At 45.8% G+C, this 27445-nt stretch overlaps 1 protein-coding gene across 5 annotated transcripts in view; it reads left to right on the plus strand.

The window, feature by feature from the left end:
* The first annotated feature begins 290 nt into the window (after nt 1-290).
* The window catches only part of nAChRalpha6 (nicotinic acetylcholine receptor alpha6), a 314202-nt gene continuing 287047 nt past the window's right edge, over nt 291-27445 (plus strand). For all 5 annotated transcript variants that reach the window (XR_014706210.1, XM_084599553.1, XM_084599552.1 and 2 more), the window contains exon 1: nt 291-676. Coding sequence is in view for 4 of the 5 variants with exons in the window: in XM_084599553.1 (XP_084455679.1) it covers nt 592-676 (85 nt within the window). In the remaining variant the exon portion in view is untranslated. The remainder of the gene's footprint in view (nt 677-27445) is intronic.

Below are 27445 nucleotides of genomic sequence, written 5' to 3' on the forward strand. Positions count from 1 at the left end.
GTACTGAGGTTGGCGCTCAAAGACCATTCGCATGTGCACACCTTTAATTTTGGATTGCTGCCGGGGGAAGAAAGTTTCCCTGCCCCGCCATCATGCAACACCAAATACATCTTCCTCGCGCCTGGATTATCGCGTTTCATTCGCTGAGCACTGCGGATGCGCTGGCAGCGGGACCGCGCGCATGCGCCTCCTTCGAGGGAGGAGGAGCGCCGCGGCGCGGAGCCCGGCGGAGCGCCGTGCGCGATACGCGTCCGACGGTGGGGCAGCAGCGCTCTCGGCGCCGTCGGCGAGCCAGCAGCAGCAGGAGCAGCAGCAGCAGCACGCGCGGCCCTCCGCCGAAGCGAAGCCCGACGCGGGGCCCATGAGCGGCGGCGGCTCGAGCCCGGGGCCCTGCTCGGGAGCCGGGCCCCCGCTGCGCTCGTCACCCGAGGCGAGAGGACCCCCGGAGGCGGCGACGGCACCTGTTGTCGTCGTCGCCGGCGCCCGGCTGTGCTGACGCCGCGCTTACGCGCCGCCCGCCGCCTGTTGCTTCTCGGCAGCTGGGGGCGCTCGCCCGGCCGGCTTCTGATCGCGGCGGCGGAGACGCAGACCATGCGCCGCCTGCCCACGACGCCGTTGCAGCTCGGCTTCTGCGCCAACCTGCTCTGGGTCGCCGTGCTGCTCACCGCGCCGCAGGGTAAGTCCATACCATGTGGGCGACACCTGTTGGTTGCACCAACACTCGGTAGTGTCCGTCGGAAGAAGCGACTCGTTACGACCCGACCTGGCCACTCTGGGCGGATTGCGGACATCGAGAGTTGAACGCCAGAGCTGCCTCGACCTGAACACATAGCTGCAGCGTTATGACTCATCACCGTATAACATACTTGAAGTAAAATCGTAACCCTTTGAGGTGTTTGGAAACGCATACTGCAATAACGTAATGTGGGGCTTGTGAAACAATCAGATGACGCGAGCGCCATGCACCTACTTCAGCATACCTTGGAACGCAAGCAACGTTATAAGTTTGTGGTCAGTGTTTCAGGGCAGCCCATTTACTAAGAAAACGTGGAGGTAACACGTGCGACGTTCCGCCTTTACACTGGAATACGGTTGCTGGAATGTGCCTCAGCGAACGATAATTTCCGACTGCTATAAACTGGCATATTGAAACGCATTGTTCGTATGGGCCTCGACAAGCAATCAGTGCACGTATGACTACTTTTAGTGAGCACACCCGTGCGCTTCAGTTTCACTTGCCAAGGGAGGGCTATGATAGGAAGGGCGTCCCACTTAAGGAGTCTAGACTTATTCGGCACCGCGGTATTAATAACGCGCAAAAACAAAAATCGCATTTCACTGCAGCATCATATACTTTCCTCTTTCACTCACCCCGGGATCCGAGCGCATTGAATTGAAGCTCAGTGGCAGACCAACGCAGCCACACCGCCTGCGACAAGAACGGTGGTTCATTAATCACTTCCAGAGTCGTTCCTCACGCGAGCTCCTTTATGACCACCGCTTGTCGCAGAACGGCTGGCGCACGAGAGAGGAAGAAAGATTTACGCGCAAATGTGAAGAGTTCGTTCTCTTCGGCTTTAGAGCAGCGCGTGACAAGGTTGCTAGCGTGTTACGCCGGCATCATGTGTTTCTCTCGAGGCCCGTTTGGTGTCTGTGCAAAGTATACCCTCACTTCACTCTGAAACTATGTTCAAAAACACCTGAAGGTCTGTCATGCACTTGCGAAGAATTCGTGTCGCGCGCCAACCGCGTCCATAATCCATTTTACGTGGTCCCATTATTCCGTATAGTATATATATCGATTCGTCTCGCACTTGTCTGGAAAATGCTTTTTCGCTCCTAAGCCGAACTGTACTCTTCAGCAGCAGCAGTTATTTTGCTTTCTTAATTATCCCCCCCCCCCCCCCCCTTTTTTTTTTATTCTGCATGATGGGGAAAGGCCGTTGGGGGCAATATGGTCTCACCTGCTAAGAGAGACGTCAAGTGTGGTCGTTTTTACCGGTTCACGTCAGAGAAAGCGTCAAGAAGCCGACGCTTCGGTCTTATGCCGAAGAACGGCGAAAGGCTTGCACGCTGCGTATCTCCAGATGCCGGTTTATAAGCGCGACTATTGCCATATGTGAGCTATCGCCTGAGCGGTTGTCGATGCGCACTTCTTCGCGAAGAAATACGAAATACATAGGCGCAACTTATTTCACAGAGGCGCATGTTTTGCTGGATAATTTTCTGAACAAATATCGTTGCCATAGAGAAGTTACTCTTATTACCCGAAGAGCTGGAGAAATTGCAGGCTAAAAGGAATGAAAAAAAAAAAAATGGATATAGTTACCAGGTGGTTTGATAAATATCGCAGAAAAAATTACGACCTAGGGTTCACTTTTGTGGAAGGAAAAAAGTCTACTGTTCACTGAGTCCCTCGAGAATGATATATAACAGGTTTCTCAAACGTTCATTCCACGTGAGAGATTCTTTCAGCGGCTTTTACCAACGGTGTCCCGGACTAGGGACCCGACCAGGCTTTCCTTAATTTAAGCCAATGTCAATAAATGCTTTCATCATCATCATGGACGTGAGTGTTTGCTTCCCCAGCTATTCCGCCGTCTGAATGATAATAATAAGAATAACATTGTAAATAAATAAATAAATAAATAAATAAATAAATAAATAAATAAATAAATAAATAAATAAATAAATAAATAAATAAATAAATAAATAAATAAATAAATAAATAAATTTTCAGAATGTGCAGAACCAACCATGTTGTCATGCTTTTGCGGCCACAATGAGAAAAAAAGGCATGTGGTTTACACTAAATAACAGCCAGTAGAGGAACGAAATGGCACTCGGGATTTCGACAAGAAGGGAGTTTTGCACAGAATGAAAACCTTAAAAAGCGTGATTTAAAGGTGGACATGATGTCTCGAACATTGATAATAGATTGAGAGCTTACATTTCAGTAAACAGATCAGTTCATAAATATAGCAAACAAAAATCAACAAATGCCATTTTAAAAATTCATGCATTAAAACTTGGCTATAAATAAAGTAAGAATGGCAGGTAGAAATGGCATAAGAGATAAGGAAAAATAAGTCAAAAGAAAAGAAAAAGTATATTATAATAAAAGGAAATAAGAGAAAAGATAGGAACAAAAAAAAATGCTGCTCAGAATAAAACTTTGTGAACGTCATGCATGAACGATGACAGCGAGTTCTGGAAAATATCGAGATGGCGACAATAATAATTAAATAAATTTTGTGCTCAGTACAGATGAGACTGGGAACTAGAGGAGGAGAAACGTGAATCAGTCTGAACTCGCTTTTTCACGAAGCAGGGAATTTAATATCCGCTAGAAGCTAGGTGCACAGGATGCGACCGTAAGAGAATTTGTAAGGAAAAATTATTTCTGCCTGTACGCGCTGCCGTTTCAAAGATAAATTTGGTAATTGATTATATCTGGAACGACAGTTTCAAGTTGTTCAAGAAAAATGACTTGCGATAAACGCGAAAGTTTTGGTGAAATTTATTGATTTTTCGTGTTTAAATACGGGAAGACCCTTTCGAATAGGCGCATACTCCAGAGTCGACAACTATATGGACATCTATAACATTAGAGAGAACCTCCGGATTAATTTCCACAATCAGTAGTCAGTATATCCTTTACTGCACCGTGTCATGAATGCGCGGCACCCGTGTGCACGCCGTGTGCTGAGACTGCACATAGATTGCATAGGAATCTTAATATTGTATCAGCGTGCTCTCAGCAGCCAGTGCTTCCCAGTCAAGATTCTTGGCGTCACTGATAAAATCTTAATATATGTAGTCCTTCGAGAAGTTCGTTTTTGCCTTTCATGCAGAGCGGGCTAGTGCACAATGTGGAATCATGATCATTTATTAACCCCAAAATCTCTTAGTTTACCGCATTACATAAGGAGGGAGGGGCGGGGGGTGGGGTGGGGGAGCAGCCGTGACATAATACGGTGTGAATAAATGTTAACTGTTTCTGACTGGTGACGTGCCGAAATTTTTCAATTTTTTTTTGCGGGCTAATAAAATGTTGATTTGGCCTCTGAATGTGCACGGAGCCCGCTAGATATTAAAATTCTACGGATTTGATATTTTTATGCCTGTCATTGTGCAAAGCGCTGACCTTTGTTGCATCTCGTTGCCATCAAAATGTGGCTTGCGTATGACGCGTCACTTCTTGTTGATAGTCGGCCCGAGCCTTGGTGACGTGCTGTTAAGGTCACTTTACGTATGGTCTCAAATTTCGAGTAAACATTTCCGAAATTCATCAAAATAATGTTTTATTATCGAAAAAAGTTACGTGATAATAGCGAGCCCGAGTAAGGATGAGTGTTCGTGAGCGCGGATAGACAGGGCAGTATTGTTGCATGTTAGTGCGAAGCATTAATAAGTAATGATTAGCACAACGCTTTCAGGGAAAGGTAGAGCATGAACCACGACAACTGCACACTGCGAAGCCAGAGAAACAGGTAGAAAACGAACGAGTCTGGGATTTGCAGAAAATTATCACAGAATATTATACATTTTGACAAATATGCATATACAGCAATCAAATTTATGCTGCCGATGGCTGGATGGGTTTTGTGTGAAGATTGCAGAGTTCAAGTCAAAAATATGTTTTTTTTTTTTTCCCCAGGCTGCGCAATTGATTGCGTGAGGCGCTCATTCAATATCATGCCTCGATAATGTCCCATCTTGCCTTTGTGGGCTGTGACTGAGTTATACTTGCACTGTGTACCGTCATTCGCGCGCGTCATGTGCGCGCGGAGACATTCTGCTCATCAATCACAATTAAAATTTTCCTTCAGACGACGCTTGTTTTCCGAAAATATTGGCTTATTGACCCCCGTTAAGCAGGTTTGAAGTGGGACGCCCACACGATCCTTCCACTTCAACTGTCAAAACGGGGCTCCGCGTCATCGGAATGGATTTCGAGGGCTGCGGGCTGGGTTCAAAGTTCGTCATTCTTCCATTTTTGCTTTGGTATTCGTCCTCCTAGCAAGCGTACGCCCGCTTCTTCAGCAGTATTGGCTTGGTTTAGGCTTGGCTGAGGAATTTGCTTGCCAGGAAGCAGTATTTCGTGCGGCGCATTCGTGCATTGTCCAGTGTCATGACTGCCTGGGTAGGTAACGCTTGAACAGCATTTGAACATGAGCGTCGAAATCACAATGACAAGTTTTGCATTTTTGCATACTTAGTAAACTCTGCATGCGCTATAAAAGTAGCATAGTTGGTGTTCCATGATTTAAAGGATCTTAACTTCTATAAATGCACCTTGCGAGCTAGAAAAAATTATATGTCTGTAGTCTGTGCGTCTTGATGTAAAATACGAAGCTTGACTGGCATTTCCACGTAGTTATATGCCGAGCAACCCGTTTTGTAATCAACTAAGCGCGGAAGGCTGGCTGGATGTCGTTTTTACAATCACCCGATATGCTTATCAAATCGAGCGAAAAATTATAATATTTGTATTCGTTAGTGATGTTCGCTCGGTCTTGACAAGCCTTCAAACAGGGAAGAAAAGTTGTAAGCGGACCGCAATAAGTAGGAGATAAATTTTAAAAATCCTCTACGCTTTATTCGGCATCGCCGACTGTATATATATATATATATATGTATATATATATGTAGAGAGAGAGAGAGAGAGAGAGGAGGAAGGGAGGGAGAGAGAGAGAGGTCGTGGGTTCGGTTTTTATCATTGACACGTAATTTTTCTTTCTGCTTTTATTTTTATATATCTTTTTCTTAAATTTTACACAGAATTGATTCAGGTCAATAGCAAAATTAAAAATTAAAATAAAAGCCTCACATGTGAGCAGTGGTGTGGGTACTAGTGTGTTGTGAGTTAGTGTGTAAACAACTATAGCGACAACTAAACAAGTATAGCTTACAAAGTATTCAACACTTTTAATAACAAACTCAATGAATAAAAAATGTTCTTGTCCAGCTAACTCACTACCTCACGGATTAGCTATAAACTAGCTATAGCTAGGTAACTAGGAAACGAAATAGCGAGCAAAGAATCTAACGAATCAAATAGCCAGCTAATAAATGTACACCTCTTAATCTAACCAGGCGGTTAGGTACCAGCCCCATGATTAATAAATAAACGGTCAGAAATTTATGTAAGTGGGAAAAACATTACACTCTAGAATATTTTAACGGTGCACGTCAGGCTAGCAATTTTCTTCATGCTTGAACCCAGTAAATTTACATGGCGCGCCCTGCTCGAGGTGCTCAGGAGTGGCCCAGGATTCGGCGGTCACCGGTGGCACAAAATGAAAATGACTAAGTGCCCGGCCCGACTTCCAAATATTACCATTCCAAATATTACCATGCAGGTGTGTTTTAATGTACTGCATGTAACTATGCTCTTGGAGCAGGCAAACAGGAACAGGCGAGTACTTGTGTGGCAGTGTAATTACGGTATATATGATGACCGCACTGAAACTGGATCATTAAATACAGGGTGCCCACAGTCGCATTTTGAAAAAAAAAAAAAAAATAACTTGTCCTTTTTATACTCATGGAATGCCCAAGGACCACCTCAAAACGATGTTAATGGCGCCATATTTAATCGACTGTGAATGAAAAGACGCGCAATCAGTTGAAGGAATGTGCGACAGGTAAAAAACGTTATCACAAAAATGTTGCCACCTGACCTCCCTAGAAACTCACTGAAGAATTTTTTCACTAGACGGATACGGACAAAAACAAAAAAAGATTTCTTCAAGCACGAAGACAGCTCCTATAAATCTTTAACCGTTCTCGCATTGTGCATGCTCCTTAAGGATGAAGTAAACGTAGCGGGGTTTAAGCGAATAGAGACTCTCTCGTAGTGCTGCGCTTAGGATAGGAAGTTGGCGAAACGTTGAGAGAGGTTAACCCAATTAATTTATTCAGAATACTTGCAAAGATGTCCTCCCAAGGAAGGGTACTGTTGAGAATAACGTGAAACCTTATGAAGATTAGGCGAATCATTGTGATGATGCTTTGGGCTAGGTGACACCACGTATCTCTCGAATATCGGAAGGCCAGCCGCAATCAAAAGTTATGCTAACATCTGCCGTGACCTTGGTAGTGGAAAGCGTGGGATAAGGAAGCTGCGCCATTGATCTTAATGAAATTAGTTATACCAGAAACTGATAAAATATAGCGACTGTTTCTATCGCTGCTAGATTAATGGAATACACTAGATAAGCATTATGATTAAATGAGCATTGCATTTATTTTTGGGTTATCTTAAGCAAAACTTTAGCTTTGCAAAACAGATGCTTATATATTTATTAAGACATCCGCCATTTATTCGCCTAAAGTGGACTGAACCGGCCTCTTACGGTCTCTGAAGGCAAATTATTTTTCCGACACCCAGTACATATATGGACGCCTTCCTGAGAGAATGTTCCGGTAAATCGACATTTAAAGACGCGTGGGAGACCCACTTCCACCTACCGCCTGAAAATCTAACCATCATCTCGACTGTGTATCTACGTGAATGGCCTTCAGTCCTCTCCTCACAGTAACACCAGATCGAGTGGCAATCATCCGCTGTTCTCGGGTTGCACTGAAAAAGAAATCGAAAGGCTGCAGTCTCAATTTCGTTTACCAGAATCATCACTTGCCGATGGCTCGCTTTCGACACCGCGCTATCAGTGTTGGCAGTGCCACCGCTCGTATAGTTTGTTTGTATAGTCTCTCGCCGCGAGTGCCTATGGTCGTCGCATCCCGTCCGTCCATTTACTGCGATACTCACAGACAGGGCAGGCCCATAAATGAGTGGATCAGTACGTCGAGCTATGCCACATTGAAGGGAGGACGACATCGGGCTCCACCGTTTTTTGCGTGATTTATAAGGGTGCTTCGCAAGCGGAGGCATTTCTTGCGTAATCACCTAATACAGGTTGATGGTGTCTCGAGAAGTACTTGAAAACGATTCCTCAGCGACGGATGGTTCGTCTGAAGCGTGTCAGGAGAATTGAACACACGCACTTTCCTCACCTCACTGCTCGTAAAGGCAGGCCGTGTTCAGAGCTGCGAGCGCGGCAGGGCTGCGTTGTACAAGCGTGTGAAAGCTTATTTTTTCATTTTTTCTTCATGCGAGACCTCACATAATCACTATTTTTTCCGGCCGCACAAATTTGGAATGAGTGCGCATTCAGTTTTACCACTCGATGCTTCACGGTATACTTTTGACATAGTTTGGATGTTTTGGTTGCGAAAGCTACACTGCGCTAGGTTTGCAAGCCGTCAGCTTGGCACGCGTGGCACCGAAAAAGAAGAAGAAGAAGAAGAAGAAGAAGAAGAAGAAGAAGAAGAAGAAGAAGAAGAAGAAGAAGAAGAAGAAGAAGAAGAAGAAGAAGAAGAAGAAGAAGAAGAAGAAGAAGAAGAAGAAGAAGAAGAAGAAGAAGAAGAAGAAGAAGAAGAAGAAGAAGAAGTCAAGGTTGGTTCGAACGTTGTGACGGCGGCACATTAAATCCAGGTGTCCGCAGAAAAATTCGCCACAACACTCACAGCTATGGCTCTGTCACTAGGTTCAAGCCATGCTTAACCCGAATGGGGAACTTCACAGCTTTTCACTCGAGGCTACTCGATTATCATGTTTGTCTCTATTTTGCAAGTAAGAAACGCCTACCAGCGTCCGGCTTATGGGGAGCTTCTCGTTCCCTTTGCCCCCTTTTTTATCATGTTCTTACAGTCTTGAAGTGCGCACGCTCGCCTTTGACGTTGAGTGGAGATCAGAAGCGACTGCCCTCACTCGACGCTAAGCAGCGGATATTTCGAGAACACTTTGGCAAAGTCTCTTGACGCAAAAGTATTTCAGCGCTCGCTCAGTAGGAGAAGTTCATTCGCCTAATCACGTTTTCAGTATCGAGCAGGCCAGACAGATCTCTTGCTTTTTTTTTTTTTTGAAAGACTCTGCTGTTGGGGGTTTATAGCGAAAGAACATGAGTCGCTTCGCAGTAGCCTAAATGACGCGACTAGTCACATGCGATGGGGTAGTACACGCATTAAGATTCCTATTATAGGCCTTGCAGCTGCATGTGCAGCAGCTGTGAAAGCTATTCTGCGATGACTTCATTTTGTCTCGCATGGAAGTGATGCAAGTGATGCATGCTTGCAGTGATTTCAATCGTACGACCTCTCTTTGTTCTTACCTCAATGTACTTTTAGCTTTCTAGAAGGGTAAGCGGCGCGTGTGACAAATTATTATGAGACGTCAACTTGCTGTCCGGTTAAAAAATGCAGATCAAAAAAATTACCGACGATTACGTTACTTCCTAATACGAAATTTGAGCGCAGCAAATAAGCTGTTTCACCTTTTCGATAGATTGAGGCAAAGAAATCGAGCAACACATGGATGCGCTATCACATAATTTTTTAGTGCGCGCGAAGAAAGGAATTAAGTTCGAGCCGGCGCTTTGACAACCGGAGACTCGCAGGAAGAGGGGGGAGGGGGGCGGCGTGTACACCCAGCGGCAAACGATGGGGGCAGAAGCGCGCGCAGCAAGCGGACAACGCGATAAAGGGAGAAGGGAAGAGATAGCAGCGACTGACTGATGCTGCTGACGCCGATAGTGAGCCAACCCCAGCTGCGGAGTTGGTTTCAGGGACAACGCCGCCGATGCCGACGCAAACAATATGATACCCTCGCTTCCGCAGCGCCAAGAACCAGGTCTAGCCGTGGGAAGGTGGTCACGTATTCGCGACGTGCCGGGGCCTACGTGAAATAACCGGCGCGTCGGCAACTGAAGAGCACCCTATCCGCCACACAGGAACAGGGGGGGGACCCTCCCCTCCTTTTTCTGCATGGCGGCGACGGTGTTCTATGCAGTCACGTTATCTTGACTTTCTAGCGGCGTCAGTGGCATCCAGCGGTATCAGTCGGTCGCTGCTAGCGCTGGGGGGATGAAAGGGGGGCGGAGCTGGTTACGAGGCCGACGACGACGCCGACGCGAAACCCAGAAACGGACGCCAAAGAGCTGCGCTCTAAAATGCAGAGAACAGCTGTTTGATAGTATTCCACGTGTGACGTCAACTGACATTCTGGAGCGACTGGATGCTAGGCATCTTTCTTTATTATGAATCTCGACATGCTACACAAAACCACCCCCGAATTCCCACCCATGGGGAAGAGCTTAGGCTTCGGAGACGCTTCGGAGACTTTGACGTGCGCTGTCTTCGTGATATGGTTTATATTTATGGGGTTTAACGTCCCAAAGCGACTCAGGTTATGAGGGACGCGTAGTGGAGGGCTCCGGAAATTTCGACCACCTTGTTCTTTAACGTGCACTGACATCGCACAGCACACGGGCGCCTTGCTTTTCGTCTCCATTGAAAAGGGGATGCCGCGGCTAGGATTCGAGCCCGCATCCTTGGGTACAGTCGTCAAACGCCCTAACTACTGCGCCACCAAGGCGGAGCTTTTCGCGATATGGACGGCTGTGATAAGTAGCGGGGTAAAAAGGGTTAGACCAATTGACTAAAAAATCATCACCATCAGCCTGATTACACCAGGGCGAAGGCCTCTCCCATATTTTTCCAATTAACCCGACTCTGTGCTAGCGGCATCCGCTTGACCCCTGCTAACTTCTTAACCGCATCCGCCCACCTAACCTTCTGCCGCCCCCTGCTTTTCGGCAAGTATATAGGCCCTGTCAACAGAATAAAACCTGGGGAAGTCGGAAGGGTGCTGAGATGGCGAAAGTGAATTTGAAAAAGCTATCTCTCCAGGCTTGGCCGTGCGAGAGGTGACACTGTAAATAGGAGATTGAGTGGCCCTGAAACAAATTGAGATAGAAGTTGAACAGCATGGCAGGACCTAACATAGGGAATTGAAAAAAAAAAAAAAGACGAGAAGAATTGGTAAGAAATGAAAGAGAGGCATAGGAGAGCTTGTATCATGTAAGGGAATTCCAGAAGTGGAAACAAAAGAAAAAAGGGGGAGAGGAAGGTAAGAGTCAAAAGCCCCTGAGAAATTGCAGCAAATGGTGGAGAGCAGAAGGCTGGGCAGATGAAAAAAAAAAGATTAACAAAGGGATGATATGAACTCCAAGGAAGGGCAGTGCTTCTTGTAGTGTTACTTTTGCTCTGATCAAAAGTTAGACTTTATAAAATGATGACGTCGGCGATGGACTGCACCCTAGAGATTCCAAAAGCTTCCTTCGTCGTCGTTTATCGCTGCTGATTGTGATGTTTCAATTCGCAGATTAAGAGTATGCTTTCTACTGTCAACCATTAAAAAATTTGAAGCAGGATCGCACAATGAATAAGCTCAAGCTCTACCAAGCTATTACAACCTTGATTAAAATCTTCAGAAACTGCCATTGAAACGTTATTTCCTGAATAACCATGATGGCTGTTCAGTCATACGCTCAGTGGTTGTCCTTCATCGCCGATATATCAGGTCCAGAACCCTGGGACGTCTTTTTTGTGGTACAAATGTGGGACATTATAAAGCACGTATTTGTTGGATATTGTCCAAGCTTCCAATACGGGACAAAAGTTTGCTTGAAAGTTTTTCCGGCGCTCGCAATGAGCCGTTGAAACTGCCATGCGAAACCAACACTTTGACATCCACCGACAGTAGGAGGCTAAATGGTACACATGTACCAGATATATATATTCTTTTTGAAGAGAAATAAAAGTAAAGTGAAATTGAATTGCGAGGGCCATTCTCTCTCTCTTTTTTTTTTTTTTTCACAATAAGAATTAATAAAAACTGCATATAAGGAGCGGTTTGAGAAACCAGGGGGAGTATGTTAGGGCATGCGGAATATGTGTCTTGCTCACCATCAGTCATTGTTCGTCGACTCGCGTGAAAACAGCTGAGGCGGATTCCGCGCGAGGACACCGGTCGGCAGCTGCGCTAGTTTTTATCGACGCGCGACGGGGTCCGTCCTTTATTCGCTATAGGTGTCTGACTAATGACCTCGCCGAGCCATGTCGGCGCCGTTCGCAATAATGCCAGGACCATTTGTCGGTATATTTTCCGCTTTACTCAAACAGCCTTCGCTCTTTTCGGCACAACCGGACAGAACTATGCTAAGCGTGTTCGAGGCTTAATACGCACGAAGCGGCAGCCCATGCATCCTTTGCTTGATTAACTGTCGTATATACCCGGATGCTTTTGTCAGCTGAATTGAAAACTGTCGATTCCGGTTCAGCTTTGTAGTATCGGGGACCTTACTTTCGTGGTAAGGAGAAGGTTGCTAGGGAAGCTGCGCCCTCTCTCACTCGGAATATACCAAGTGTGCGCGCGCAGAATCTATTCAACGCCTCGGCGTTGTACATCGCATGCATATTGTGTGATCCGCGCTCACGAGCCTTAGAGAGGATGATGAGTCGTTTTTATTGTGATGTATGCTTATGCAGGCAGAACACAAGAGAGCAAGGTGATGGTGCGCTGAGAGGCATACTGCTTGACAATGAATCAGGCGTTTGTGCCAGTGCATGTGCTATTCAAATTATACGGCCTGAGTATGAAAGGAGGCGCAACTGCAATATAACCGACTCTGCGAATTATTTTCTTTTAAATTTTAATCATAGTTGGTGATGATTGCTCTTGCCGAGAAACACAATTCTGCTGTTGTGTCACATGGAATCAATGAAACGTACAAAAAAAAAAGCGATTTGAGTAATTTCTTTCCACTTAAGCAAAAGTGCATGTAATCACGAAGTTCATATTTGCTTATCTATTGTGCTGGCTCATAATTAATTCCATATTTTCTTTAATTTCTATACCAGACGAAGGACTTCTGATTTTTATCGACGGTTAATTCTTTTTAACTCTCTTAGCTTGTCTGATCTGCTTTCTGTTCATGTGCGCGCTAAATTTGTAAACGGGCTTTAATTATGCTATGCACAGCGTAGTGTTGTGGATGTGCAATAGAGAAAATATGGGGCACAGTATATGATGTTCGTTAACTATTATTACCAGCTTTTTAACTGTTATGGACCCTATCTCTGGTCATTTTGCAGTTTGTGCGAACGCTTCTGTAATGACGTTGATCGATTTATCGTCGCGAATAGTGCTGCGCGCGTCTCGAGCGTTTTGTTTGGTTAATGCTTACTGCTTTCAATCAGTCACTATAGGATTTCATGTCTCGAAGCTCCTCCTGCTGCTCGGCCCCTGCCTCCCAAAACCATGCGTGAGCTGTTGCAGCAGCTTCGTAAACGCTACTGTTGCTTACAGTAGTTAGACATAGGATTTGTATTGCATGGTTTTATTTTTTTAACGTGCGAACAATTTAATTATCGAAAGCCAGTCACTAAGCGTCCCCTCAAAAAGCAAAGACTGACAAGTTTCAGATAATACTGTCTAGGTAATGCCTTTCAATGTCTTGTCTGCTTAGTTAATGAGCAAGTACTGCTACCATCCATAATTGCAGAGAGTTCGGTACAAATAAACAAAAAATTGATCACGCAGAGGTACAGTAGGATTAGAAAAGAACAGCAGCAAGAACGTTGAAGCCTTTGCACACGACAAAAACAAATGACCTAACTAAACAGAAAACATGCACACGACCATTCATTCCCTATTCCTTTATTAGCAATAACAACAGCAACAACAACGGAAAAAAGAGCTCGACTTTATTCAACCATAAATGAGTCAACTTAAACCCGAGTATATTTTGTGGTTTTCACCGCGGATGAAGTCATAATGATTACTTTCTTTTTATTGTTTATGTGTGCGTGGACGCTAAGTCGCCGTAACCAACAGTATCGTAGTATTCTCTCCAAAACGTGCATCAGAGTTAAAAAAAAAGGGGGGGGGGGTGGGATTTCGGACAATTTAGCGTAGTTAGACTAATTCCGAATTATATTTTCGCTTCGGTTTTGTATCGGGGCTCAGTTTTTAAATTAAGACAGACTGCGCACAAAGATCTGCGAATCGGCAAGTATAGTGCCTTAGTTTCAGCGCACCCTGAAATTTAGAGCGGCTTAACCCATTATATAAGGACAGTACGATAGCGGCGGCTTTTGGATCCAGTGCACGCGAATGGAATTTGACGAAGATGAGGAAGCGCAGAGCAGGTTTCAGCGCCCTACTAGACAATACACATACAACGAAAGTGACGAGGAAACGGACAAGTACGAATGCAGAGCGAAGTTACGACTGCATTTTTTGAGACGTGTAAAATGGGATCTTTACACAGCTCTTGCGCATGCTGTGTTTTTTTGTATCATGACCAAGAACATGTGACTTGTGACCGAACAGGTCTTTGTTATACTTTGTCAAGGTAATGAATGCAATGCTAACAAGGTCTTCAGGAACTGCCTCGTAGCTTGAAAAGTCCTCTTTGATCGCTCTTGCGAGTCTCATGATGCACCACGCAGTAGAGTGGGCGACGACACACACACACACACACACACACACACACACACGCACACACACACACACACACACACACACACACACACACACACACACACACACACACACACACACACACACACACACACACACACACACACACACACACACACACACACACACACACACACACACACACACACACACACACACACACACACACACACACACACACACACACACACACACACACACACACACACACACACACACACACACACACACACACACACACACACACACACACACACACACACACACACACACACACACACACACACACACACACACACACACACACACACACACACACACACACACACACACACACACACACACACACACACACACACACACACACACACACACACACACACACACACACACACACACACACACACACACACACACACACACACACACACACACACACACACACACACACACACACACACACACACACACACACACACACACACACACACACACACACACACACACACACACACACACACAAACAAACAAGCACAATGCTGCACTGACAACTTATTAATTGAACACCAACATCCTCTTCCTTCTCCACTTCTAAGCACACACACCACTTCTTCTTTGACGGTCCTCCCAGTGACCTAAGAAGTATTTCTCTTTCTTCGATAGGAGAACAGAAGGCATGCTAACGCAATCATCACCAGCTAAAGATATCTCCCAGGCTTCCAAAATCTCTCTAGTTAATCTGTCCTTGTTCTTCCTCAAAACTGCTACTTTATTAAGTTCTGCTGGAAACATTCCTTTTTCACATCAAGTGCAGTTTTTGCAGTGTAACGCAAGGTCAGTCCCGAACTTCTCCAAAATCGCAGGTACATGTTCTCTAATCCTATCATTTATGCATCTTCCGATCTGGCCGATGTAATTCTTTCCACAGGACAAGGGAATGCGATACCTTGAATGCACTCAGAATATCTTGTTCGATGTGCTGTTTTGCATCTTGACAGATGGCCATTCCCATAGTCGTAGGGAGTCGTAGGAATTATATGAACGCCGTATGTCCTCCCAATCTTCATCATGTTGTGGGTGAATGTCTCCAGTAGCAGTTTTGAGGAAGAACACGGACAGAATAACGAGATAGATTTTGGAAGCCTGGGAGATATCTTTAGCTGGTGATGACTGCATTAGCATGCCTTCTCTTCTCCTACCGAAGAAAGAGAAATACTTTTTAAATCATTGGGAGGACCGTTAAAGAATAAGTGGTGTGTGTGTGTTTAGAAGTGGAGAAGGAAGAGGATGTTGGTGTTCATTTAATCAGTTGTCTGTGCAGCATTGTCCTTATTTATGCGTGTGTGAATTGTGTGCCTCTCCTGTGTGTCGTCGCCTACTCTGCTGCGTGGTGCATCATGTCGTCTGACCAACTAGCTCGACTTTCTACTGTATGTTCGGGTCTCATTCTGACGTCCTAATGTGCTGGTATCACCGAACGGGCTGAAACCTGCGAGGCAGAACCGACTGAAATCCTGCTCTAGCACTGCGCAACATTCAAAGTACAGTTCGCCGCACTGAAAGTTAAACACGTGGAATGATGGGCTGCATGCGGCGATGACATAGTGGTCTAATGCAGTGGCCAGAGGAGCTCTTTTGTTCGCTCCATCGCGGGTTCGAAACCCACCCACAGGAAAGAAGGTTTTGCTTTAGTTTAGCCTCGACTGCTGCCTTCCATCCACCACCTGTCACGGAGAGGACAAACAGTGGTGAATTCGGGAAATGGATGCTGGCTACCCCCTGCAAGGACCGGACAAATAGACATCGGTGAACGAAGAGTAGAGTCTGCGCACTAAAAAAATACCGGGGAATTAAATAGTAAAGAAGATCAGAGGTATATACTGGAATGTACACTTTATTCGTCTTTCGCGTTAGGGCATAATTATTGCACCAATAGCTGTTTACGATACAAAGAGATTATATTGCTTCTAACTTACAATAATTTCGGCATCAGGAGAAACGGACTTTCACAAAGAAGGACGGAAGCAAGCTGCAATTTTCAAATTTCAAAGGACGGATGATTATTGTATTCTTTTGCTCAAAAAAAAAACAAAAAAAAATTAATTTCATTCCAGTTTCAGTACTTTTTGAACCACTCAAAAGGCTTCCCACAGATTAGGTTGTATTTTTTTCCCGAGTCCCCTAAAGCCCGCTCCTTACCGGTATAAGAACGCTAGGTTGATCACTTATCGAATGGCTTTCCGAACTTATTCAGAGAAGCCGTATAGATTTCCTCTATCCTTTACGTCGGGAAACCACTGACCACGGTGTCAAAGATACTCATTCAGTTTTCAATCGGTGTGCCGGAGGGGTTCGAGCACTTACGCCATCGCACGAGCATGATTGAAAATCCCTTTTAACCTTCCCGCACGCGAGGAACAGCGAACCTATAAGCTGCGCCTTTTATTCTCTTCGAAAAGCTTGGCGGTCGCGTAACACGCCGGCAAGTATTTTTCAGGTCTTTTAAGACGATCTGAAACCAATATTAACAAAATCTTACGGTCGCTAAAAAAAAAACAAAAAAAAAAACATGCAGAGTAACGAAGCAAGAATACAACGATAAACTAAATTATTGAATGAAGGATGTAGGGGTAAAAAAAAAAAAAATGTGGCGGTTAATCCTCATAAGGCGGTCTGATGCGAGTAAAAGAGGCAGGGAGCCGACTGCCACGAAAGAGGATCGGCACTGAAAAACCAATTATTGAATCCTCTCAAGCTTTTGTCAACCGGGGCGCACCGGAATCCGCTGCGACCGCCAGACACGGCTCAGAAATGATCTTCCCGCCGCCGCAACAACAAAGACGCTTCCCGCTGGAAGAAAAAATAAATAAAAGCGAAAAAAGAACTATACAAGAATGGTGCTGAGAGGCCGACAATCAGCGACTCGGCGTAGGAGGGACTGACTTGCAAGAGTGGAGTAGTGATAGGCAAGAAAGAGAGCGACGAAAGAAAGGGAGGGAACGAGCGACCGCGGAAAGACATCGCGTACCCCGCTCCCCAATTTCTGCTCTTACTTATTTTTTGTTCAGGATTTCAGTTGAGGAGCTCCGCTCTTTTGAGGTGTACTAAAAGTTAGGCCTTCGCAATGTTTTGCCGAGGGCCTTTTGTGTTAGCCGCTCTGAGTGAAGGTTTGCCGGGCCTATCCGTTTCTGAGGTGGCGGCGTCGCAAACACTCAGCTCGCTTGATGCGGTGTCCTCATCGGAGCAGAGGCGAATTCTTCAAAGACGAGCTAAGAACATCGGTAGGAGAAGGTCTTAGGAGAAATTGAATGAGCTCTTATTAGGTTGAGAGTTACGCTACTGTCCATATATTCAATGCGTTATCTTTAAAGGGTGGTTACCCGCTTAAGGGGTGGTCGGTGTCAGTGTCGGAGCCGGCGTTGTGAGCGGAAACTCATGGGCAGTGGTCGAGGGAACAGTGAGTCACATATATCGCTGAAAATGTTTTACATGCCGCATCACTAAAATAATCCGCTGAAAATAATGTATGAAGAAAACGACAAGCTTGTACAGCTTCTTTCAAATAGCGCCCAACAGTTCCGAACACAATGCTATCGCCAGAGTCGATCACGCCCCATGCGAAACTGCCACACACTCTCGCGCTGTGTAGGTGTGTTGGTTGGTTCATAGGAAGGGAAAGGCGCAGTATCTGTCACACTTGCTCTGTGGACACCTGAACCGCGCCGTAAGGGAAGGGATGAAGGTGGGAGTGAAAGTGGATAGAGAGAAAGGGGAGCCGTAGTGGAGGGCTACGGAGTAATTTCGACCACCTGGGGATCTTTAACGTGCGCTGACATCGCACAGCACACGGACGCCACTTCGTTTCGCCTCCATCGAAACGCAGCCGCCGAGGCCGGGATTCGATCCCGGGAACTCCGGCACAGTAGTCGGGCGTCTTACCACTGCACCACCCCGGCGGGGCCTCGCGCTGTGTAGTGAACATCGTCTTCGTAACGTTTCATCAGAGCAGCTCCTTCATCTACCATAGGTAACTGCTCCATCTCATACGCCATGTGGGCGAATGCGGGCGAGGTCTCCGCGAGAGTAGTGTCGGGAGAATCCACGAGGCGGCGTGACAAAAAGAGGCGGCGTGATGCAGAGGAAGTCACTCTCGCTCAAGACAGAGACTGCACCCGTGCTAGACAGGCTGTCGAGATCAACGGAGAAGGAGAAGCGAGACTAGCCCGTTGCCGAGAAGCAGCGCGGAATCAACTCAATTAAGATCGAATTGCCAGTAGCGAGTGCGGTACCGACAGGTGGCTAGCTCTGACTTCGTTCAAGGATAGTTGAACCTCTGAAATTTTGTTTCTGTCAGTTCGTCAGAGCCACATTGGTTCTTGAATACGTCACCTAGCCTGCATCAATATTCACCAAAAGAACAACAAAAAGCACACGGGACCGGCGTCAGTACCGCAGTTTACCGCCATGTGCATGCGCGGTTCTCATGCAGGCTAAGGAGAAAAACATCCTATCCACTGTGCCCGCATGACGTCGAGAAACCGAGTGCCTCTTGGCGTAAGAGGGAGGCGCTTTTAGTGCGCATGCTTTACTACTCGGGGTGCAACGTCATATTTCACCTCGGCAGGTCCGGCTGACTTTGAGCTGGGTCCAAAGGGCCTTGAGTGAAACCGGATAGCGCGCCATCTTTCTTTCTTTCTTTCTTTCTTTCTTTCTTTCTTTCTTTCTTTCTTTCTTTCTTTCTTTCTTTCTTTCTTTCTTTCTTTCTTTCTTTCTTTCTTTCTTTCTTTCTTTCTTTCTTTCTTTCTTTCTTTCTTTCTATCTTTCTTTCTTTCTTTCTTTCTTTCTTTCTTTCTTTCTTCCTTTCTTTCTTTCTTTCTTTCTTTCTTTCTTTCTTTCTTTCTTTCTTTCTTTCTTTCTTTCTTTCTTTCTTTCTTTCTTTCTTTCTTCTATTGATGCTCCTCTGTCCGCCCGAGGCCGTGGTGGTGATTCAGCTGGAGCCTGTTGACGGACCCGTACATTATATTTTCCTCCTCTCTACCGTCGCAACGATTCAGCAACGCCTTCAAGCTAATGCTGAGCCCCCGATAGTTGCGATTCCTAATGGACGTTAGAACAGAGGAAATGCCGTCTGGGAGCCATAGAGTTTCTTACTATAACTTAAATGGAAAGCTGGAGGCGCTTCACTTAGTCGCCATGAACGTTCTAAAGCATCATGAGTACGTAACCTGATGTGGGGCAGTCGTGCTGTTTCAGGCGTACAGAACGACATTAATGAGATGAGTCATTCCGAAAACGCTCTCTGCTTGCGTAGGTGTATCAAACACTAAGACGATTTTCAAAAACCTACATCGGCTATACCAGTGTAGCTGGTGCACCACTACAAAGGTAACAGTCATTCACTTGCTGTATGGCAGGTTTCTGTTTCTTATTTTACGCGTTTCTTTACAATGGTTGTGCGTGCAACGTTAGGACTTTGTAGAAATTAAGGGACGTGTGGCCTACGCAGACAACTTTTTGGGGGCGCGGGCATAGTGCGCAAAAACCGCAGTGGTCAAAACACAGCAACAGACAATATGCCAATGGAAAGGTTCGGTTTTCTGAACGTCTATGAAAGATCTAAGAAGTATTTGAGCGTTAGTTTTTGTTAAACATTTCATCTGAAGAGTGCCTAATACGCACAAACGAAAATGGTTTCGACGGAGGGCTGTGTTTGGTCAATAGGAGCGAATTCTAGATCCCATTCTCTGCAAACTTTACGCTTACGTAGGTTTCTACTCCTTCGTTGCAATTCGCGGCCAGTACATTGAATATTAGGACCTTTTTACTGTAAAACAAGGCTTATTTTGCGTTATTATTTAGACAAAAGCAGTGGTTCTGCAGTCGGTATGTCCATGATGCTTAATAGAGCGGCCATGGTGGCTGAAGTGGTCTCTAAGAAACTTGCACTGATGGTGTCGCCAGCTTTCCGGAAACTCTAGGTAATAGTAAGAAACTCTGTCCTTCAAGCCGACGCTCTGGCTATGTGAATTGCTCGAAGACTCCTATGACACGAGGATTATTCTGGCAGACGAAACACTTGAACCTGAAACCAAGAGCTTGAAATCACAAGCTTCAGCGGCTCTAGCGCCTGTACTGTCCTTTATGTGTTGTGCTACAAAGGATTTCGCCTTGAAAACGTGAACCAACTAGTTAGCCCAGAAACAAACGTTGCTAAACAAGCGCTAGCGCCCGTGCACCGCATTTTTCCAGCGAACACTATACTGGCTGTAATTTTCTTTCCTCTCTCGTATCCTCCGCTGGCTCCACTGATGCCAGCATTAGAGCGGGAGAGGCAGTCGGTAGCGAAAGTAGTTGAGCTGAACCACGGCCAGTATCGAGGGCATGCTCTACCCGATCGAGACCGGCTGTGGCTGAGCACCGGAGGATAAAACGTAAAGAGAATGCGGGAGAAGTGCCGCGGCGACGAATTGATGAATCGCCTATGCACTGCAAGGGCGTAACGCCTGCGGGCAACGTCTCTCGCCAGACGCGACGTCATAACGAGACACGGGGCCTTTGTATGAGTGGATGACAGCGTCTGCACAATGTCTTCCCTGCAAGATGGGAAATAGCGGTCACTGGCTCAGAATGCTCACTTCGGCCCACTTTAAAGGGCGTCTGCCGAAAGGTGGAAGACACGCTCGTCAATGGCCTTTAGTCTCGGGCACCGGACAGTAAGGGCAAGGAGTCGTTCAACTTCAAGTAACGAAGAGCAGCCCTGTCTCTGCAGTACGATTTTAGGACAAGCAAATATGACAGGAATTGCAGTCCACGGCATTTCTGCTAATTGTGTAACGACAATCAACTTGTAGGCTATTCTTTGAAGCTGTCTCGTTAATTTTGAGGAAAATGATTATTTGAGAAAGTACGTCCCCTCACTGCCTTCTCAGACAGTCTAGAAGCCTGTTTTTTACGTTATTGGAAAGGCTAGCTCGAGGTGATAGTTTTTAGGCCTCTAAGGAATTGTGACGGCGCCGTCATTTGCTACGTTCAATTGTTTCCGGCTCAGTCGAACCAGCTCTGCCGCAACGACACATCTGCAGATGCTGGACAGCTATGAACGCGCACAACTCGTAAACGCTGTTGGAGACGGCGTCTGTTCCATAAGTAGAGCCCTGTTGGTCTGATTGCGCATTCGTTTCGACGCAAGGCGCCAAACATTCGTGGATGCACAGTGCCGATGTGGTGAGTGCGGCAGAGACAGCAGCGCTAATTTAATTAATGGCCTACTGCAATCAAGCTTTTCATTTCTGCTATGGCATGTACGTGTCTCCTCTCACGGCGCTTGAGGAGTCCACTGAAAAATGAGATAGTTTTGGGGCTTTCTCCAGTGCGTCTCGAAACTAGAACATTCGTTTGGGTAGCACCTATAGCGTTTGTATGCTGCTGTTATACGAGGCCTGAGAGACCGTCTCGTTAAATCTCGTTCGGTGCCCGGATAAGTGGAAACTGGTAGGACTGGAGATCGCTGTCCGGATGTTGGCTCTCGGTTCTGTTTCGACGTTGCTTCAGGGTCGCTAACAACGGGAGTTAAAAGGATTTCGTGCTTAAAGTAATACACAGCCGCAAAGATGACTCGTACTCATGGCGAAGCACACAGGTCAGCTTCCCTGGACGCTGCGTAAAGCATGTGTTAAACAGCCACTGTATATAGTTCTCGCTTTGTGCGTCGCCGTTTTCCATTTAAGTGCCGCAAGTGTCTCAAAGCAAGACCACGCAGGCACCTGCACGTGCAAGAACAAAATTGGACATGCACCTCATTCCGCCGGGCAATCGTGCCGCGCTGCAAACGCTAAGAATTTTCGAATTACTCTCAGATTTTCGGACTGCTCCTGAATGAGCAGGGACAGGGAGCGAATCCGACCTAAGTCCGGAGCCTTCAATACCACTCCACACATTTCTGCGGCCAGTGCCAATAAGCTCACGCTGATTAATGCCTTGAGCCATTAAGCTTAGCACTACCTTTTTTTTTTTTCGTTTATTTTGTGAGGCTCAGTGTTCAAGTGTTCGATGCTGCCACTCTCTGCATTTGCGCGTTTAAGCCTGTTCCTTGCGTCTCACTCTTAATTAAAAGCTCCGATGCCGAATTGGCTGGGCTGAGTGCCGCTGTTTACGCAGGCCGTGTAAATTTGCTAACTGAGGCGTCAAGTACGATTCTTTACTTTGACGACAGCTACACTCATCCGGTTTTCTTTTTTAGATCTTTATTCCATTCCTTTTAGTCGTTCGCACACGTGACGAACAAGAAAAATATATAATATGCAACCAAAATAAATTATTCTTGATGTGCAGGCCTTGCTGATATTACTTTCATTCGTCGAAAGCGACGCTGGTGAGCTTTCTGTCGCGGCATGCACGATACCATAACGACATTTAAGTCATGAAAACTGGGAAGATGCTTCTGTAATCTGTAATGCAGATAGTGGAGTAACAGTGAAGCAAAAAAACTGTTACGTAATCACGCGAGGATATGAGGACAGGCGGCCAGCCGATCCACTCACACCATTCGGCCATGGAACGCGAGCGTGCACCACTGTCACGATCTATAATCGAGGTGGCTCCATAAACTGGGCAAAACGTATCCGACCACGCGCCAGCTTCGGTATCAGCGTTCCAACTTATCCGTCCCCCCATATCCTGTCTGGTCCTTTTTTGTGCCGGCATGTGGAACGATAGACTCCGACAGGTTAAGGAGTTCGGGTTTACATAACTCATCCCCGTACGCAAGTGGGGCGCAGCAGTGCGTATGCAACTCTGCTGCTACGACGCCGATGCTTCTACATCGTCTCCGCTGGCTTTTGTCGCGCCTGGCTGCGTACTCAGCGAAACGCAGCAGCAGCAGCAGCTGGAGTATCTGTCTGGGTCGGCAGCTGGTGGCCTGACCGGCATTATGGGAGCGCGCGTGATCTAGCCGCGCCAGAAGCAAGGGAAACGCTTTGCGGCAGCAAATGTCGCCGTGTCTGTTGAATCGCTGTCGGACTTCGCTGACTCTGACATCCATGCAACTACAAATGGATGGATGGATGTTAGGAGTCTCCCCTTGAGACATGCCGGTGATGGCTGCCATTATGCCGGGTGATATTTTTCAAAAACCACAATAGCAGTTCAGCCCTCTTGCGCAAATCATGGTCTCTGTATGTGTGTACGTGCGTGCGTGCGTGCGTGCGTGCGTGCGTGCGTGCGTGCGTGGGTGCTTATGCGAGAGTGTGAGATTGAAGCTTTCACGCCCGGAAGCATGCTCCGGAGAAAGCACTTTCCGGTGGGCGCACTTGCGAGAACCGCCGGTAAGCGAGCCTCCCCCCAACCACATTCATTGTAACCTCCTTGCAGAGGAAAGAGAAAAGGAGGTAGAAATTGAATGCAAAGACGGAAGGCGATCATTGTAGAAGCGGAATGCAACGAGGGCTGTGAACGAAAATTTGCTCCGCGGCGCCGCATGCACCTCTTACACATTTTTGCTCCTTTATATTTCTGTAACAAATATTTCCTACTTAAAAATGGTGTTTAGAAACTCCGCCTCTCTTAAACACAATGTGTCAAGAAATTTAGGACAAGTTTTGGGAGAGTTTTTGAATACAGTCTTTTTATATTGTGTATCACAACACCATCACAGTCAATAGATGCGGAGATCCTTCCTCGGCAGGCTTGTAATTTCTTGCAATTTACAATAAAAAAAAAAACGCACCTGCTGTTTCTTTTTTTTTGTGTGTACTGATTTTAACTGTTCGTTGTGAGCGTAGAAAATCTTCAGATGTAAACATTTTTAGAATTATTCCACGTTTAATTTATACATGTGAAGATGCTCATAAAACTGTCTCACATCATTCCACAGTTGCCTCACAATTATTTACAAACACATCATGGGGGTTTTTATACAGCAACCTTAATTACTCATTGGGAACGCCGGACAACCGTCAGAAATAAAATTTGGTTTTACGCGTGAGAAGCTTATTTAGATCCGTTCAGTGTGTTCATAATTATATCTTAGAATGCTCCACAGTTACCTCATTTATTTTCAAAGGAAACTCAACTTGAAATAAGTGACTTGTACTCTTTACTAGTTTTAATTCGCGAGCTCGACTCTTTAGGTAATCGCTTTGCTTATAAGCCACCAATCGTTCAATTGATTTTCCTAACTCCTACAGCAGACGCATTCTCGTTACATTCGCCATCTCTAAACATTAGTGCCCAGGGAATAGCGACTGTGCCTGCATCGACGCAAGGATGGACGCTGCCAATTTCTTTCAACTTGTGCTCAACTTCTTCTGAACGCTTACCACACTCTGAACGCGTGTAGTCACCATAGGTACATTTATTTTAGGAGCTTCGCGTTCTTGGACACACTGATCTCTTATCAAGCAGCAGGTCACTGCAAGGAGGTCGTACAGCGCTTTTGGGATAAACCGATCTGAGGGTAAAAAACTGGATTCCAAGGGAAGGAAAGCGTAGCAGGGGGCGGCAGAAAGTTAGGTGGGCGGATGAGATTAAGAAGTTCGCAGGGGTCAAGTGGATGCAGCTAGCACAGAACCGGGTTAAGTGGAAAAATATGGGAGAGTCCATCGCCCTGCAGTGGGTATAGTAAGGCTGATGATGATGATGATGATGATGATGATGATGATGATGATGATGATGATCTACGTGATTTTGAGCACGATGAAGCAGCTGATTAAACAGTGAAGAAGCAAACTTTGACGAAATTCAGATGCACCTCACTCTCCTGTTCTCTTACGCTTCACTTGTGCGAGTTCGTAATTTTTTCACGCTACAGTGCTGCCTTTATTTTTCGTTGTGATCTTCAAGAGCATGCGTGTCACACCTGATGCGGACTGTAATGATTTCGGCAATTTCAACTTTTGAGCTTAAAATAGTGCAGCATGTTGACTGCACTGCACAAGCCACATTCCCCACCATATTTTACAAAACAGAGTTAGTACTTTTATTGCAGGAGATGCTGCGATCCCTCTACAAAACGTAATATCCCCAAGGAAACAGTTTCAGCGGCCGCGCCGCTACATTGGGAGGTTGCAGAACGGTTTAGGCTTTGCCATTTGGTCTGATGGAAATGTCCGAGCAAATTTCCCCGAAGCTTTATTGTTTATTCGTGCCAGGAAATTACTGTGACTTTGAAAAGTTTTGATTAGCACTGTTATTATTCTCAGAAAGTCGATAAACGTTTTGCGTTTCCGCAGTGCACGACAAAGAAACGAAAAGGTGCCCGAAAAGTTAAGAAACTTGCACCACGCTTTCATTGCTTGACTGTTACAGGCTTAATTAATTACGCTTAGTAAGACGAAGAAACGCAAGACCTATATTACGAACTTATAACTTTAGGGCTAGTTTTCGTTTTTATTTTTTTTTTTTAATTGAGAGGATGAAAATCTGGCGCTATTTTTCAGATTTGTAACAGGGGAGAAATCCACTTTCTCGTGGAAATATTGTTGTACCCGGTTCTTCTTTTATTTATATCTTTTTTTGTGTGTGGGGGGAGTTGGATTAATTTACAAGATCTACTAATTTATTCGATTTTTGCTAATCGGAGGGTAACAATTAGGTAAATATACCAGGCTGGTAAGCGGGGGAAATCGAAGTTCTCAAGAAAATATTAGAAATTCTGCGTTTCGTTGGTTATTAATAATTACTGGCAGTACACAGCCTGCACCAGAAAGCGAACAACCCTACATATCTTACGTCTAACGTTCTGCCTAAGGATGACTTTTAAGCGCACCATGACACAAGGTATCTTCGTCGCCACAACGTGGGGTCAGAGACCCAATTTCGAGCATTTCACCCCATAGACCGGAGAATCAGGCCAGAGAAAATACCCGCATCGAAAACAGGTGGGTACAAAGTCGCACTGGGTATCGAACCTTGGACCTCGTGCATACTAGGCGGATGCTCATTGTAGAACACCACTGCAATTGTTACGACTAAACGATCGCTCTCGGATGCGAAAGATAAAATATGTTCAGATGCCTGCGTATTCGTCCCTCGTTTGCCGCTGCATTTTGGTAAATGCATTGGAGTTCTCTGCAGTACGCACCAATGATCGCAAGGGAATGAAATAAAAAGTTAAATACAGAACGTTTGGTCGGTATAATCCTTGCCTGGTCTCGTTGTCAACGGTGCCAGATATCGCGCTAATGATACGGTGCATATTTGAATAGGTTAATATAAGCGTCTCCTTCGTTGGACAGCGCACGGAAGCCTAGGGCGAGCGAGAGACCGCACAAATGGCCAGCACATTCTGCCATGCCCGGAACGCACTTATCTCCATTACAATGCCCATCTTGCCCATACGAGTGTGTTTACTAAAAGGGTAGACAGCAATGTTGACGTATGTAAATAAGAGGATTGAGGCGTGTGTACATGGCTTCGCTATGCTAACAGTGACAGGGTACGAGAAAGAGCGAGCGCTCTTGTTTTCGTTATTCTTTGTGTGCTGTCATTAAAGCCGTCAGCATTGCCGCAGTATGCAAATACTCGGCGCATCCTCACCGGCTTGCGTTAGAATGAATTAAACCTACTGTGCTGGCGGCTACCCGTTTTAAGAAGATGCTGAGATGATTAAAAGTTGATCGCCAGAGTTCGTCCTTTCACGCCACCTGCAATCAGACTTCCTGGTGAAGAGACAGCGTCGGCTTATAATGCAAAAGCGAAATAAAAGATTACCCGCGTTTAACCCCCGCCTAAACCGATTAAGATTAAGATGTGCAAAAGCACTGTTTAACAAGGTTTGACATGGTTTTGTTTGGCGGTTCAGCATTGATCGTCTGGCACAGTGTTTGGTAAAACGTACCCTCCACGAAATGGAAAAAAAGGGAAACGTTGGTTTATTTCGAGGAAAGGAAAAGCGCATTGTCTGTCTCATTTTCGGTGGGCACACAATAAGCGGCGTATAATTACAGGTGCATAAGTCGTCAGCTCGAGTGCCTATTGCAAACTAGCTTACAACTCGGCCAGCAGATGGATGCTAAAGTACTGTGAGTTGAGCTAGTTGGTGCATCATTTTTTTAA

The sequence above is a fragment of the Amblyomma maculatum genome, chromosome 3, assembly GCF_055883805.1.
Source record: "Amblyomma maculatum isolate TAMU_Amacu chromosome 3, ASM5588380v1, whole genome shotgun sequence".
Classification (NCBI taxonomy): domain Eukaryota; kingdom Metazoa; phylum Arthropoda; class Arachnida; order Ixodida; family Ixodidae; genus Amblyomma; species Amblyomma maculatum.